General features: G+C 38.2%; 2 protein-coding genes across 3 annotated transcripts in view; one reads left to right on the forward strand and one right to left on the reverse strand.

Moving 5' to 3' along the window:
* Positions 1-387: 387 nt before the first annotated feature.
* The window catches only part of pax1b (paired box 1b), a 53,932-nt gene continuing 39,018 nt past the window's right edge, over positions 388-15,301 (reverse strand). The window contains exons 9-10 of one of the 2 annotated variants that reach the window (XR_015779181.1): positions 2,448-2,523; positions 388-1,858 (exon numbers count right to left, since the gene is read on the reverse strand). The gene's annotated coding sequence lies outside the window, so the exon portion shown is untranslated. The remainder of the gene's footprint in view (positions 1,859-2,447; positions 2,524-15,301) is intronic. The other variant, XR_006106643.2, reaches the window with a different exon arrangement.
* On the forward strand, positions 3,628-7,673 carry LOC121955699 (hepatocyte nuclear factor 3-beta-like). Its single transcript, XM_042503754.2, has 2 exons — positions 3,628-3,946; positions 6,335-7,673. The coding sequence occupies exons 1-2, from the start codon at positions 3,872-3,874 to the stop codon at positions 7,484-7,486; spliced, it is 1,227 nt and encodes a 408-aa protein (XP_042359688.2). The 5' UTR covers positions 3,628-3,871; the 3' UTR covers positions 7,487-7,673.

The raw sequence follows: 15,301 nt of genomic DNA on the forward strand, positions 1-15,301 counted from the left end.
CATCAAATTATGATAAAATAAGATTGTTCAGATGTTACAGCATCACATGATAAGCATAAAGAAAAGTTAAAATGATTAGAGGGGTATGTTAATAAAAATAACAATATAAGTTATATATTAAAATATATAAACTATATAAGAGCAGTTAAATCAAAATGACAAGGCAAGAGTGACAGTGACGTGTTCAGAGTGACTTATAGCAGTAAAGTCAGCAAAGTATAGTGAGTGAGAATATGAACTGAATAATGATGTAGTGTTTGTCTGTATTAATATAGAAATGTAATATAGTATGCAATGTAATAAACATAATATGGTGTAATATAGTATGGGATATAAAATGTGTTTTAGGTGAAATGTTTTCATATTAATCAAATTAATTCATAAAATGTGCAGGTACAAATGAATGAGCAGACTCTGATTTGGGTTTTCTGGAAGAAACCAACAATTTTTTCATATGCAAATGAATGAGATGTTTGAATGTTGTTTGTTTGAGGCGTTAAAAAGCAACAGCAGCGCCTCAGCAGCAGCTATGAGAAAGCAATGTAAGCAAACACAACTGGCTATGACAATTTTAGAATATGAACAATTAGTCAATTATTAAATTGACAGTCAATTTTCAAGCAAAAAGAAGCAAAAGTTTGATGGTTCCAGTTTTCCAACCATGAGGATTGCTGGTTTTCTTGGACTTGTGCTTCTGTAAATTAACTTTTGGTCAGACAAAGCAAATTCACTTAATGCCATCACCTTTGTCTTTGGGAACTTTTTTTGGCTATTTACAAACATTCACACCTAATGCTCTAGTAATCGAGAAAGTCACTGACGGATTAATTAATATTTAAAATAATCAGTAGCTGCAGCCCAAAATTATTTTTAAATTGCTCAGTTTTGGTTCACACATCACAACACGTATCTTGCTGATAAATTAAACAGCTTGAAGAGTTCCTGTTTAAATTACATTTTTTCATCATTTTCCTGTCCAATGAAAATCATATGCTGTATATCCAGATGGGCTCATTTTGAGCGTTTGTGATAAACTATTATTATTTCCACAGGCACGCTCCCGGTTCCTTAAAAAAGTGAAAACAGCAAAACTGCTCTGTAAAAAAATACCCTGTCAAAAGTAAAAGTACTGCACTGAAGATTTCACTTAGGTAAGAGTAGGCTACAAAAGTATTGAAACTACAAATTGTATATCCAGGTACGTTAATTTTGAGTGTTTGTGATTAACTGAAGGATGAAGTCTTCCTTTATGTGGGGAGAAAATTCTCCTACTCCTTAAGCTAAACACAGACTTTTTTTCTGTTTCCTTTTTTATTTCCTTTTCTGTTTTTTTTTTTCAGAGATCATGAAAAGGTGCTTTAAATTTTGTATATTTTTCATGAAAAAATTCAAACTTCTACTTTTTTGAGCAAGTTCCAGATTTTAGTGTAGTATTTTGTGTGCAGGAGTTCTTGTAATAGTACATTTTTTTTGTATTTTATCAGTGCCTTGTATTTTGATTTCATTATATCTTTAAAAAGCTAGCCTAGATTGTTGCGCCTTCATTTTTCATCGCTCATTCTCCTGCCATGACAGTCTTGGTGACCTGCTGAGCTACACTGGCACACAAAAGGTAAAAATATTTCGGAATTGTTTGACATCCACACAGGGAGAACCGGCTGTGTGTGTGCGGAGAGCATGGTGGTCCGAGTTCTCTTGTTCCTTTACCTCGGCTGTGTGTACCGTCTGTCCCGTCTTCTTTTCAGATTCATCACCAGGTAAATACACCAGTCAGACCACAAACAGTAAACCCTGCAGCAGAAAAGAGGAGGAGCAGGAGGGAGATCCCACAGATAGCCTCCACTCTGCACGTTAACTCCTGTTGAATAAAGCAAAAATAAGTTTGGGGAAGAATTCTGTTAGTTTTGCATAAGTTTAGGTTTATTCAGAAACACAGATCAATGTCCAGATGTACAGAGCATAAACAGACCATCGAGATATTTGGGGGAGTGGGAGTCATTTCTGGGAAAAGCTGTGTTTAAGATAGACAAAGGAGGTTAAAGGAAAGTAGGTTCACAGAGAAATTAACATTCAAAATACATAATCATGTGATCGAAAGCCCCATAACTGCTACTAAATGGACCTTAAGGATGAGACTGTTTTCAATTTCAAAAGTCAAAAATAAACATTAACATTATAACCCATAAGATTTTCATGAAATCAAACTCCATTCATTGTATTTACCATCTGCACAGTGTAGAAATACTCCAAAACTGATAGGCTGAGTGAAAATGCACAAGTATTAACAGCAAAATGTACTTCAAGTATCAAAAGTAAAATGGGAGATTCTGCAGAAGGATTGTCACTTTGATCGATGAATTATTTCACTATTTATTAGCTTACTGAAGCATCAGTGTTAGAGCATGTTATTGTTGCAGCAGGTCGAAGTAGAGCTAGTTTTAACTTACTTTATACAGCTTGCTAGTTTAGTCCAATGGTTCCCAACCTGGGGGTCGAGCTCCTTCAAAGGGTCACCAGATAGATCTGAGGGGTCATGAGATGAGTAATTGGAGAAGGTAGAAGAGGACGCTAAGCTCTGATACACTATTCTGTTCTAAATTTTTGGACCTTTCTCTAACATTTGGTGTTTTGGAAAGATTGGATTATTTGACCTTTCTGGGGCTGAAAGTTATTTCAATTAATGCATGGGAACATTTCTTCTTGGTGGAACTACCAATAACTCACAAGCAGTGGAGGAAAGTCACTAAGTGGCCTGAATTTTACTCAAGTACCCTACTTGAGTCAAATTTGATATACTTTTCAAATTAAGATTTTACCAAAAAAAATCCCTTTATAATAAATGATCAATTGTTACAGAGCAAACCACCAAACGTATGAAGACATTAAAGTAAGCTCCACCTCAACCAACATGAAAGTACAGCTTACTTAGTAATACATCAATAATACTGATACATAATATAAAAGTACCAGTGCATCATTAGTGCTTTTACTTTTGACTGACTATTTTTAGTCAGCTACATTTTATAAATAATACTTAGGTGAAATTTTGAATGCAGAGATTTTTGGAATGAATGTTTTTATAATATGGTTCTGAAGGGCTACTTTTAAAAAGATACATTATTTCAATATTTGCTCCACCTCTGAGTATACAAATGGAAACATGAGAAGAAACACAAAAAAAAGCTTGCATGGGGTCCCAAGGCAATAAAGGATAGAAACAACTCTTAATATTTCCTTTAACATTGTGTTGTAGTGCAAAGGTTTATCAATTGGGTTTTGTTTCCGTTTGTTTATTTCATCTTTTTATGTAAAACCCTAATCTGTAAAGTAACGTAACTAAAGCTGTCAGACAATTGTTGGACTAAAAAGTACATTTCTAAGTCTAACACGTGAGTACAAGTGGCCTATACCATAAAATGGGATTGTTTAGGTAAATTTTAAGTACATGCCAGTTTGAGCCAACCTAAGTAGGCCTACATATCTTGAGTTGGTTACTTTCCACCTCTGTAACGTCACGTTTAACAGGTATGATGACATTATTTACTGTCACCGTCCTGAGAGGCCACGGGGAGGGAGTCTCGTGCCGAGAGAATATTCAAATCAGATTGCGAGCTCGAGGAGGGGAGACAGCTGATTGGATGCTGGCTCCGGCTCCAGCGCGAGCGCAGGTGCCAGAGTGCCTCATTGAGCAGAAAACCGTCCCCGGTCACAGTCGCTGCTCAGGTAGGCTGAGCCAGTGCCCGGGTCTGAACAGCCAGGATACACCGGAGCGTTACCGGCTGCCAGCTGGGGACACTTTTCGGTTTCTGTGTTTGTTGTTTTCCCGCCTCGCGTGAAGCCGTTTGGATGAAATAGTGTTGGAGAGTGCACGATGCTGAGCGCCGTTAAAATGGAGGGACACGAGCACCCGGACTGGAGCGGCAGCAGCTACTACGGAGAGACCGAGGTGCGTGCACCTTACACCGGCTTTCATCTGAGCTGAAAACTGTAATTACATCGGGCACAATACGCAGCCTAAAGGCAACATATCAAAACTAACAATGTAAGAACCTGAATAATAATAATAATAATAATAATAATAATAATAATAATAATAATAATAATAATAATAATAATAATAATAATAATAATATAGGCCTATTTCCTCATATAATAGTCTACCTCACATTTTTTCGACATGAATCTATAGACTAAAATACACATAGCCTATTCGTGTCTAAAATAACTTATTTCTTTAAAAAATATATATTTTTAACCACATTTTTTCCCTTTCTAGGATACTTTTTAACAACTTTTGGCCTATTGCACTGCATTACAATTACAAATTAGAGTTTCGTTAGGTGCATTTTCGATGTGAATTTTGCAGCAAAAACAGTAATCATACGGTTCAAAACGTGCAGGATGAACTCCGAACATGAATGAAACCCGTAACATTTTTTGAAGTTTGCATTTAGTATTCGTTTCCTACCTAAAATTAATTCAGAATTTAAAAATGACCTTTCTAAAGAGTATTTGCATAGATATTCATCATTCTAATTCCAAGCCCAGCTTGACAGGGAATGACGTTGAAACAATAAATGAGACTTGGTTATTCTGGAAATACAAAATAGTTCTGGAAATCTGGAAATGAAAAGGAAATTTCACCTTGTTAAATTTTTGAGGCTTGAATTAAGAATTGTCTTTTGTTAGGCTATAGGACCAATGTAGCCTATATTAAAACTTGAAACTGTAATGTGTAAGAAAATGGGTGTTAAATGACTGCGCCCATAGCCTGTGGTTACAATTTATTATCATTACTGAAGAGAAAAGACTGAGCAAATATTCAGTGTTGAGGACTGCTCCATATTGGCTGCATAAAAACATTTATTTAGCCTATTATAATTAATACCCTAATAAAATTAACATTAATCAATAAATAAATTCAGTTCAGGGCAGGACGCATGAGGTAACCTCTCTGTATTTATTTCTAGGTTTTAGCAAGATGTTTTTTATACAGTTACCATTCTCAGGCTGATATTAGATTGCGCCTGAATTCCCCTCCCATACTAAACATTTAGACCATCCTATTGAGAAAAAAAATGCAGTTCCCTCAAAAAAAATCCATGGAGAGTTTCATGGAGAGAAATGTGTATTTTATTATAAAGTATTAATAGGGAAAATCTATAGATCATTTTAATTAGAGTATAGTTACTTTCATTTTCAAGGGAATCTCCATGAAGAAAATGCTCAGTGTAAGTAAAACCTACAGGAAAGGGGTTATAACCATGGCCCAGTTTCAGCTATCTGTAGGCCTAAACTCCATATTTTTAGGCCAACTGTGGTCTCATCAATGTATTATTTAATATATGTATTTATTAATATATATATATATATCAGAGAGGCAAGTGGGGAATGTATACTGGCTGTTAAGGTCCTCTATAGATTTTACCTTTTTCATTTTTTTCAAATTAATGGGGTTAACTGAGGTGTTGGAGATGTATCCATGTATATCCTGATGTTTACCAAGTGTATTGTGTAATCAAATTAAAATGAAAAGGCCTTATGATCAGATTGGTCCTTAGAGAAAGGAAGAAAAATGGTTTTATTAAAAACTACAACAAAGTTAACCAAAAAAAAAAGAGAGAGAGAGAGAATGAGATTAAAGGGAACAGAATTGTGTTACATCTAAAGGGAATACATTTGATTAAATTCATCTCTGTAGCCTAAACTCCCTTATGTTTGTGTATGAAATTAGTTGTGCACTAATAAGTTGCATGTCCACAATGGCATAATGTCAAGATGCAACAATTAATTGTTTAATCAATTAGTCGATCAGCACAAAACTATTCTGAATAATCTGCAACTGTTTTGATAATGAATTCATAATTTAGCCTTATGATAAAAATACCAAACACTTCTAAACCTGTGGGTTTTTGGAAAACTCTGACGGGCAATTCCAACAGATTTCAGACGTTTTTAGACCAAACACTGGCTAATGAAGAAAATAATTGACAACTGATCTACACTGAAAAAAGTCGTTTGCCTATAGGCCTACTTGCAGCCATAACAATGAAAAATGTCATTTTTAAGAGTAAATACAAATGTTTGAGTCAGATTTCTTGTTTACCCTTATTTGTTTAACTTTAGGCCTAGGTCTTCGATATGATCAAAGTGTGATTTGTAACCTTTTTCTTTTTTTAAATTGAGGCTGAATAAAATAAGGAACATATTAGGCCTAATCATTAGGGCTCATAAAACGATCACGTTAATTAACAGATTAGTGTTATCATAGCATACTGTTATTTGACTGATAAACGGTTTTAATAACTTGTAGCCTGCTGGTTCTGTGTTTCAGTGTTATGCAGCGGGAAACATGAACTCTGGTCTGTCAATGAACTCAATGAGCAGCTACATGAGCGCGCCTGGCATGACCGGCAGCGGCCACATGAACGCGCATTACGTGAACCCGGTAGGGGTCACTCACTCCTCGATGCCCGTCGGGGTGCCACAGAGCACCGGTTCAATGGTGCCGGCAGGAGGCGGGATAACGGGCCTGAGCAGCGCGCTGCCGCCGAGCATGAGCTCCATCAGCCCGCCGCCGTACGGCAACATGCCGGTGATGAGCCCGGTGTACGGTCAGGCCTGCGGTATCAGATCCAGGGAGCCCAAACCGTACCGGCGGAGCTACACGCATGCAAAGCCGCCGTACTCGTACATCTCCCTGATCACCATGGCCATCCAGCAGTCCAGTAATAAGATGCTCACCCTAAACGAGATCTACCAGTGGATCACCGATCTGTTCCCGTTTTACCGGCAGAACCAGCAGCGGTGGCAGAACTCCATCCGACACTCGCTCTCCTTTAACGACTGCTTCATCAAGGTGCCCCGCTTACCGGACAAACCGGGGAAAGGTTCCTTCTGGGCCCTCCACCCGGACTCTGGGAACATGTTTGAGAACGGGTGCTACCTCCGGCGGCAGAAGCGCTTCAAGTGCGGGAGACAGGCCGGTGCAGGCGACACGGAGGCGGCGGGCAAGTCGGAGGGCGGCTCGGTAACCACCAGCAGCACCGGCTCCGACTCCCCGCACTCCTCCTCCTCCTCCCCTCCCTCCTCAGATGTAAAGGCAGCCGGTGTGGACCTAAAAGCTCACCGGGGTGAACTGTTGCCCTCCAGCCCCGTGCGCGTGCCCTCCCCGCTCGGGCACACCCAGCACCTGTTCTCCCATCACCACCCTCTGCTGCTGCACGAGACTGCACACCTGAAGCCAGATCACTACCACCACCCTCACCACCACCACCACCACCACCACCACTACCCCTTCAACCACCCGTTCTCCATCAACAACCTCATGTCCGAGCCGCAGCACCACAAGCTGGAGCAGGTGTACGGAGGCTACGGCTGCCCGGTGTCCGGGGCGCTGGTTGCAGCCAAAACCGGCCTGGAACCCGCCCACACCGACACCAACTACTACCGCAGCGTGTACAGCAGACCTATAATGAACTCCTGAATACTTTTTAGAGGGAAAAAGCTACGATTTGTACATTTGTGAATGTAAGAAAAAGCCCTTTTTCATCAGTCATTTGTGTGTTTGTTTGTGCTACAGATAAAAATCTTTATATGAAAACTCTGTCTTTTATGCTTTATTTAGCCTAAACGTGATGTGGTATCTTTAAAAAAAATGCTATAGTTATAGCCTAGATATTTTTTGGGCAAATATAGAGCTTGGATGCAACAATGCAGCTAAATGCATCCTTAGCAAGTAGGCCAATATTGAAGGGTGTAGGGCAGCGATACTCAACATACAGCCTGTGGGCCAAATCTGAGCCCCAATAGGGTGCCAGGTGGCCCCTAAACCATTTTCTAATACACAATAAAAATAAAGTGATTCACACTGAGAATTGTTTTTGTATACCTACATTTAGTATAAGGTGCCAGAGTGCAGAAGAACAGCTTTTTCATTGAAAAAGTGCCAGTGGAGGATCCCCCACACCCCTTGGCAGAGGTAGCCCCTAATGTCCTAAAATCCTACAAATGTCCCAAAATCATTGAAGCATCCTACTAAAATCCCGGAAATGTCCTGAAATCTGAAATGTAAATGTGAAATGTGAAAAAATCTTAGAAATGTCCCCAAACCCTATTCTAGAAATGTCTTAATATCCTAGAAATGTGCTTAAATCATCGAAATGACCTACCAACCTGGACATTTCTTGAAATCCTAATATCCAAAAATCCAAGAAACAACCTAAAATCCGTGAAATGTCTGTAAAATCCTTGAAAAATCCTACTCCCTGTCATTTTGCGTAAGTGGTCCGCAGCTGAAGCGAGTTCAGTAGCCTATCTCTGGTGCAGAGTTTGTTGCAAAATTGGGGAAGAAAAATATTAAGCAAGGGTCGTCCCTGAATTTTGAGCGTCAAACTCCTAATTTCCTGCATTCTGCTGAATTTTTTTGTGCACATTATTTGCCTTTTCTGCATCACTCTATGGTGGAAACCATTGCTTCAAGCATGCACAGTTGATTGCAACCACTGCTTCTGAGGTTGCATTTTGCCACCATCTACTTCACCAGAGGCATTGCTATTAATAAATAAAGTATGTAAAGTAAATAAAGTAAATAAAATTGGTACTTTACTATTTTTATTAGCAGGGGCAAATGCACGTGTTCTAAATATTGGGGGGCATATCCCCTGCGTCCACCCCAAATCTTTATATGAATGTTAATATGAGATGAAGTCTCTCTACATTAGCACTAAATGGTTTATTTATCAGCTGTAGGGGTTATAGGCAGATGAAAGCAGCAGCAGATAACAGGAAGAGCAATCACAAATGTTGTGCTCTTAAATCACATTAACATCTGACACGTGATGTTTAACAGCAGATAACAGACTTCACAGGTCAGGAGGCACATTTATCAACATCCTTAACACTGTGGTGCTCAGGCCTCTCACATCAAACATTGTTTTTATAGAGAGGATCTGGTGGCAGAGAAATTTTAAATGACTTAAGTCCTTGACATGACAAATTAAGGACACACTGGAGCTAATTACTGTATCATTATGTCCTATATATCAGGGTATATTTTTATTGTTTTTTTTTCTAATAGCCTATAGAGCCTGATGATAACAAAAGATGACAAAATTAATATAGAATGGACACAAAAGTATAGCATTAACAATCCCATGGCCTAATTTCAATAAAACTAAAAAAAAAATTTTTTAAAAAATCAATTAGCAATTATATGATTGTAATACATTACATACAGTTGTTTTGGGGTTTTTTTTTAAACATAAGCATATAACAAAAATGGCCTTAATTACTGTTTAAGTGCAATGTTTTTTAATGAATGTTTCTTGCAGCCACACAATTTACCAGTTGATGTCATTTTCAGCTGTAGGCCTAAAATTTTGCAGCCTTGTACTGCAAATAGCCAGCGGGAAACCCTATCTTCAAAAACATAAACAGCTCATGTCTTCTGTTTTCAAACTGGCCTATTTATAATATAAGTGTATAGCTGCGTGTGTAAGAGTCTTTTTTGACCCCCTGGGGGGAAATGAGGCTGTCACTGCAGCACGAAGACAAAAATATGGATAAAACGAGAAAGTAAAAGACAGAAGGTATCAAACTAAAATAAGAGCACAAAAATTAGGATTAGAAGGGTTGAAAGAATAGAAGTCTATAGTGTGTAAACATGTAGGCCTACACTGGACTAATATTAAATCATATAAGAGATTATATTGTGACAGCTTGACCCAAAAAATTCCAAGTTTTGTGCATAATTGATTCTCTTGATCATCACTAGCTAACACCACAACACAACACCTAGAAAAAAAAGGTTGCTGCAGGAATTGAAGCTAACCTGCACACCGCACCTCCCAGCCGCTCAGTCTGACTCTGATCATAAAACACCAACCCTTTACTGGGGAGGGACACTTTGTCTGTTATGAAACCGAATTAACAAGCTGAGCATTTGATGGCTGCACAGACGACATTAGAAGGAAGCTGAAGTGACACTGAGCAGGTTTTCATGAGCCGTCTGGGAGGCTTTCAGAGAGGTAACGTCTGCAGACACGGCAGGCTGTTCATTAACTTTACACACAGGATCAATGCATTGCGGTCACTCACACACTGCAGCAGCTCATGTTGAATATTAAACATTTCTGGTGCCAGAAATTTTAGCCAGAGAAAAAAACCCAGTCATTCAGGACAGCCAGGAATTCAAAGCAAACACATTCGAGTTATTTGAGAATATATTTAGGTCTACCTACATGCAGCTCAGTAAAATAAGAATTAAACGTAAAGATTCTCGTATTATGTTTTTTTGTGATCTATGCTGCATTCACACTGAATGTTCTTTTCTGGAGGAGGAAAACACCTCAAGCATGTGAGTTTTTATGTCTGACATGCGTTTTTGTATTAAAGTGAGTTATGACAAAAATATTTGCTTCTTTGTTCCCTTTTCAAATAAGACAAAGATACTTTAAGAGTACTAAACTCTAACCAAATGCATGGCAACCTGCTCACACTGACAACATGCTCAGTGGTAGCTGATGAGGTGGGTGTACTAGGTCGATGAGTAGGTTACAGGGGAGGAAGTGGGTATACCGTCCAAAATATTCCTATGCTTTTTTGGGGGGGGGCTGATGGGTATACTGTAAACAGCCAGAAAAAGAGGTGGGTATACCCTGTGTACATGCATATACCTTCCACTACACCACTGATCAGGCTGATGTTTAGCAGCTAACCCATGTTTACTGTGTTCACCCATCAGAGATATATAAATGTAGATACCACGTTGGGGGTGCCATACTGGGAAGGTCAAGATGTCTGATATTTCTGAAAGGCAGTGGAAGTATAAAGCTGACTTAAATGAAGTTGCAGGAAATTTAAAGTAGCAGGAAATGCAAATACTCAAGTAAAGTGCCAGTACCTCAAGAAAGTACTGTACTTGAATAAATGTACTTTGTTACACTCCATCACTGGATGTTGCTTCATAAGTCAGAGCCTGTATGTGTTGTGGCTATTCAGAAGATTACTGTTTTGTTGTAGAGCTGATTAGATTGCATTCAATAACTGATATTACTTCAAACAAGTAGCCACTATCATGTTCACTTTCTGATGTTTATGACAAAAAAAAACTGATGAAAAGTGGTTCAGAATTAAGTGAGTTTCAGTCGATTTTGTAGTGAAGTCTCCATCTCTCAGTACACTTGTATTTGTGTATTAGGAGATCTTGCCCTCCCCAATATGACGCCCGCACAAACACATTGCTGCAAGCTTAGCGCAGCGGGCAATGAGGTATCTACGTTTCTATATCTATGTTCACCATCTTAGTTTAGCAGGTTAGCATGCTAACTATAGCCTGGATTTTTGAGACTTGGACAGTGAGAGATGCAAATTTAAAAAAATAAATAAATAAAAATATATCAGCTGATGGTATTTTACACACAACATAAAGAAATGTTCTTAATGTGTATCACTTATGCCAGGTACTGACTACACTTGTCATCCGGGACCTGTGTGATGTCATTGGAAAGGAGGTGCTCGGGATCAACTTCTGGGATCAAGAATGTAAACAAACATTGGCGTCCAAAGTTGGATGTATGACACTGCATTGAAAGTAAAATAAACAAAAGAGAGGTTTTCTGTTTTTCACAGTTCTAGCTCACAGTACCAACAACATCGCGGCTCTTTTGCATCGCCATATTTACAGTTTCAGAGTACTCTATGCCTCTACGTCACTGAAGATGTCATGGGGAATCTGTTGAGAAACATCAGGCCCCCAGGAAAGTATCTCAGCCTTGCTTCTAAATTTTCCAAGTGGCCAATCGTGGTATTGCAGTGACATTTTCATTCATTTTACATTTTCACCATATAGTATAAAAAAGGCTTGTGTAGAACTAGTAGGACATCTTGAACTTCAAATAAGGTCAATTATAAGTCTTACCATGGGGATGTTTTGTTTCATGGCGGTTATACATTTGTAAAACTTTCCTCGAGCCAAGAAAAGCTATCACAAAGTAAAGTGATATTCAGTGGGCCGCACACCACAGAAGCAAACCCAGGGGCTAAAAAGTATCTTGGTGTATGCACCACGTAAGCAGCCCCACTGGGACTAATAGGTGCCATCTCGGGATCCAGTATGTAGGTTCTGTAATGGAAACATTATTTTTAAATCACCTAAAACCTATATGTATCAATTCAATTTTTTAAAAAAAATTATTGTTAATTTTCAGGCGACATAAAACCAATGCCAAAATATCTGCGAGAAGCCAATATCAGTCAAAATACTGGGTTAGCTCTAATGCTGCGCTGATGTTCATTATCACTAAACTAAAGCACAGACAAAGCAAGGCTGAGACTAATTAGCAGGTATTTGATCATAAATCCAATACTCTATGAAGTAAAATTTGCACTGAAAAGTCACCACCGATATTACGATCCATCCTGAGGGGAACATCAATGTCTTGAGCGAAATTTGCTCAAATCTGAAAATTCTGAAGATATTTCACTTTAACTGTAAATGTCAACCTCATGGTGGCGCTTGTAAAAAGGTCAGAGGAGTGCCAAAGTCAGAGAGATTTATCCTCTGTGGATCGTTAATGTAAAATTTCATAGCAATCCATCCAATAGTTGTGGAGATATTTCAGTTTGAACCAAAGTGGTGGACAGACTGACATTACCCTCTACAGAGTCATGGTGACACCAGAAGGTTATTAACATATTTCACTGAGTGTAAACATCACTTAGCTACAGTAAAGAACTGGAAAAAGAATGATGCAGAATATATACTTGTATTTCAATAGAGAAACAGAAGGTATGGAGAGATTTAAAAGGCAAAATGAAGTCTGATTCTCATGAACAAAAGGCAGAGCAGCGTTGAGGTGTTCCTCAGTTGCTTGCTGCCTCGCTGAGCGTCTCTGTTTGCTCACGAAAGCAATCAGCCCGTTATGAATAATAATGACCTTTTTCTGAGGGAGGGCTGCATGCCGAGCGACTCGAGGTCAGAGCTTAGCCAGCGATGCCGTGTTTGGACAAGAAGCGTTTACCACACATACACACACACATGCATACATATGAGGGATGTCCAAACATAAGCTTTGCATGCACTATTATTCCTATAGTCATGTTCAAACCCTGCAAGATATAAGGAAACCTTTTAGTCCTGAACTCATACAGTAATCTGACAATTATGTTTATATCGGCATCACAATATTAACAAATATTAAGCTCATTTCCAAAAATTGGTTTGTGTCATCATTAGTAAGCGTTACATTAACCCTTTGAAACCTGCGCAAACTGAGTTGATCTTTTTCTTACAAAAACATGGGAAGAAGGCAATAAGCAATGGAAGAAGAAATGGCCCAAAAAACACCAAGACATTAAAAGGTAAAAGAAAATTACCTGAAAATTAGATGAAAAAAAAGAGCAAATCAAACAAACAAAAAACCCCAAGGCAAACAAGACTTTCTTAAAATGTTATAATAATTCTGTAACATAATTTTAAATATGTAAATCTGTCAATTATAATATAGTTTTTCCATGGCTGTTTTCTTTTGTCTAAATCCACTATTTTTTTTGCAATTTTTGGAACATTTCTTGCCAAGTTGCTTTTTGCCCTTTTCCCCATGTTTGTCAAAGAAATACAACCGATTTGCTCAGAGTTCAAAGGATTAAATGCTTGTGAAAGGTGTCTAAAAGCAGACAAGAAGAGTGATGTTGTTTCAGGTTTCAAAGGGTTAATACTCTAAAAGATATTAAAGATTAAGAGAGAAACACAGTGACACACACGCTCTTTTGTGCAGATTTTCAGTCCTCAGTGGATAACCCATTATAACTTGGTGATGCTCTGACTTTTTAGGTCTTGTGGGAATGAAAAAGTACATGTATAACTTAAGACCAAATTCATGTCTTGGACTCCGAGATAAATGTTAACATGCCAAACACTTGAATACTGCATGCCATGCTAACATGTTAACATGCTCTCAGTAAGTATGTGTTGTCATTCTCACATCTACAGTACAACGTCTAATGCCAATATCAATTTGCTGTGGAATACTGACGAAAGACAACGTCAATAGTTTTGCAGATTTTAAGTTGTGCTAAGTAACCAAAATTGAAAGTCTCTGGAACATCTCCTGCACTTCATCTCTGCTTAGAATAACGACAATTAGTCTTCTCGTACGGAGACCAAAACCCAATGTATGCAAACTTCACCAGGTCAACAACTACACAATGTGAAATTCCAACCTCATATGACATCTAAAATACCATTAACCCGATTTTCAATCAAACCAAAATGTAATGTCTGTTCAACGTAAGCGTCCCAACGCCTTCTGATGTCGTATTGAAAACTGTTTTTCACAAATTGTTCCCTGTGAAAAGTAATGCAACCAAATTCATGAATTTCCTGTGTATTTTGAAGTTCTGCGTAACCAATGCGCTGATGCGAGTAAACCAGGAGATAAGTTGGGGTGGTGAATGACAAAAATTCAGACTTTCCCCTGCAACTTTCTCATGGAGATTTTTTTTCCCTAAAGTTAACTACAGTAACACGATACATAACCCTGTTTCTTCACCTAAACCTAACCTCCGTAACTGTACGTTAATTACATAACTGTATGTTTCAGACCTACCATCATTTGTGGGGTGCTAATTCGTATGATACTAAGTGTCGTGTGTGCATTTTTTGAATGACCCATTCTATGAGAATTTGTTGCGTATTGACGTCTGGTGCCAGCTGGGCTTGGATTTAGACAAGGCCTGGTGATTTCCTCTGGTCTTATTCAACATTTGCTCAGAGATATCGTTTTCTTTTTTCTATACTTTCAGTTTTCAGTCTGCTTGAATCATTGTACAGCGTTTTGTTCTCCATGTATAAATCAAACGCTTCAAACTAAATTACATCTATCTGTAAAAAGGACTTTCTACCACTTAAAAGCATCAACTATCATCATATACGTAAGTCCTGCCAACTGACCGCAGTCAAGCTTTTGTGGCAGGAGATTACAAAGTTTAAACTGTTGTTTTTGTATTTATATTGTTGTTTCTATACTATGTTTATATCAGTGGTTTCCAAATGGTCCACAAACAAATAACTTACCACATATTCAATTTTATTTCACAAAATGTTAACAACATGTTGACGTGGAAAACAAAGAAATAAAACATACTGCAAAAGTTAAAAGCGACAGAATTTCAAAATAAAAGCTCCGTGCCGGATATTCACGGTATTTAAAAATAAAGTATGTTTTTTACAATTTTGACATGTTCCTGAGTCACTTGCAGTCCATTCAGAATGGATACATGACCCCCTTTTGGACCACAA

The sequence above is a fragment of the Plectropomus leopardus genome, chromosome 16 (genome assembly GCF_026936395.1).
Source record: "Plectropomus leopardus strain MGB_pleo_1.0 chromosome 16, ASM2693639v1, whole genome shotgun sequence".
NCBI classification, from domain to species: domain Eukaryota; kingdom Metazoa; phylum Chordata; class Actinopteri; order Perciformes; family Serranidae; genus Plectropomus; species Plectropomus leopardus.

Excerpts from the sequence above, each read along its gene's own strand:
- LOC121955699 (XM_042503754.2), top strand. The coding sequence starts at position 3,872 with ATGCTGAGCGCCGTTAAAATGGAGGGACACGAGCACCCGGACTGGAGC. Across the intron at positions 3,947-6,334 it reads GCTACTACGGAGAGACCGAG|TGTTATGCAGCGGGAAACAT; the intron begins GTGCGTGCACCT and ends TCTGTGTTTCAG.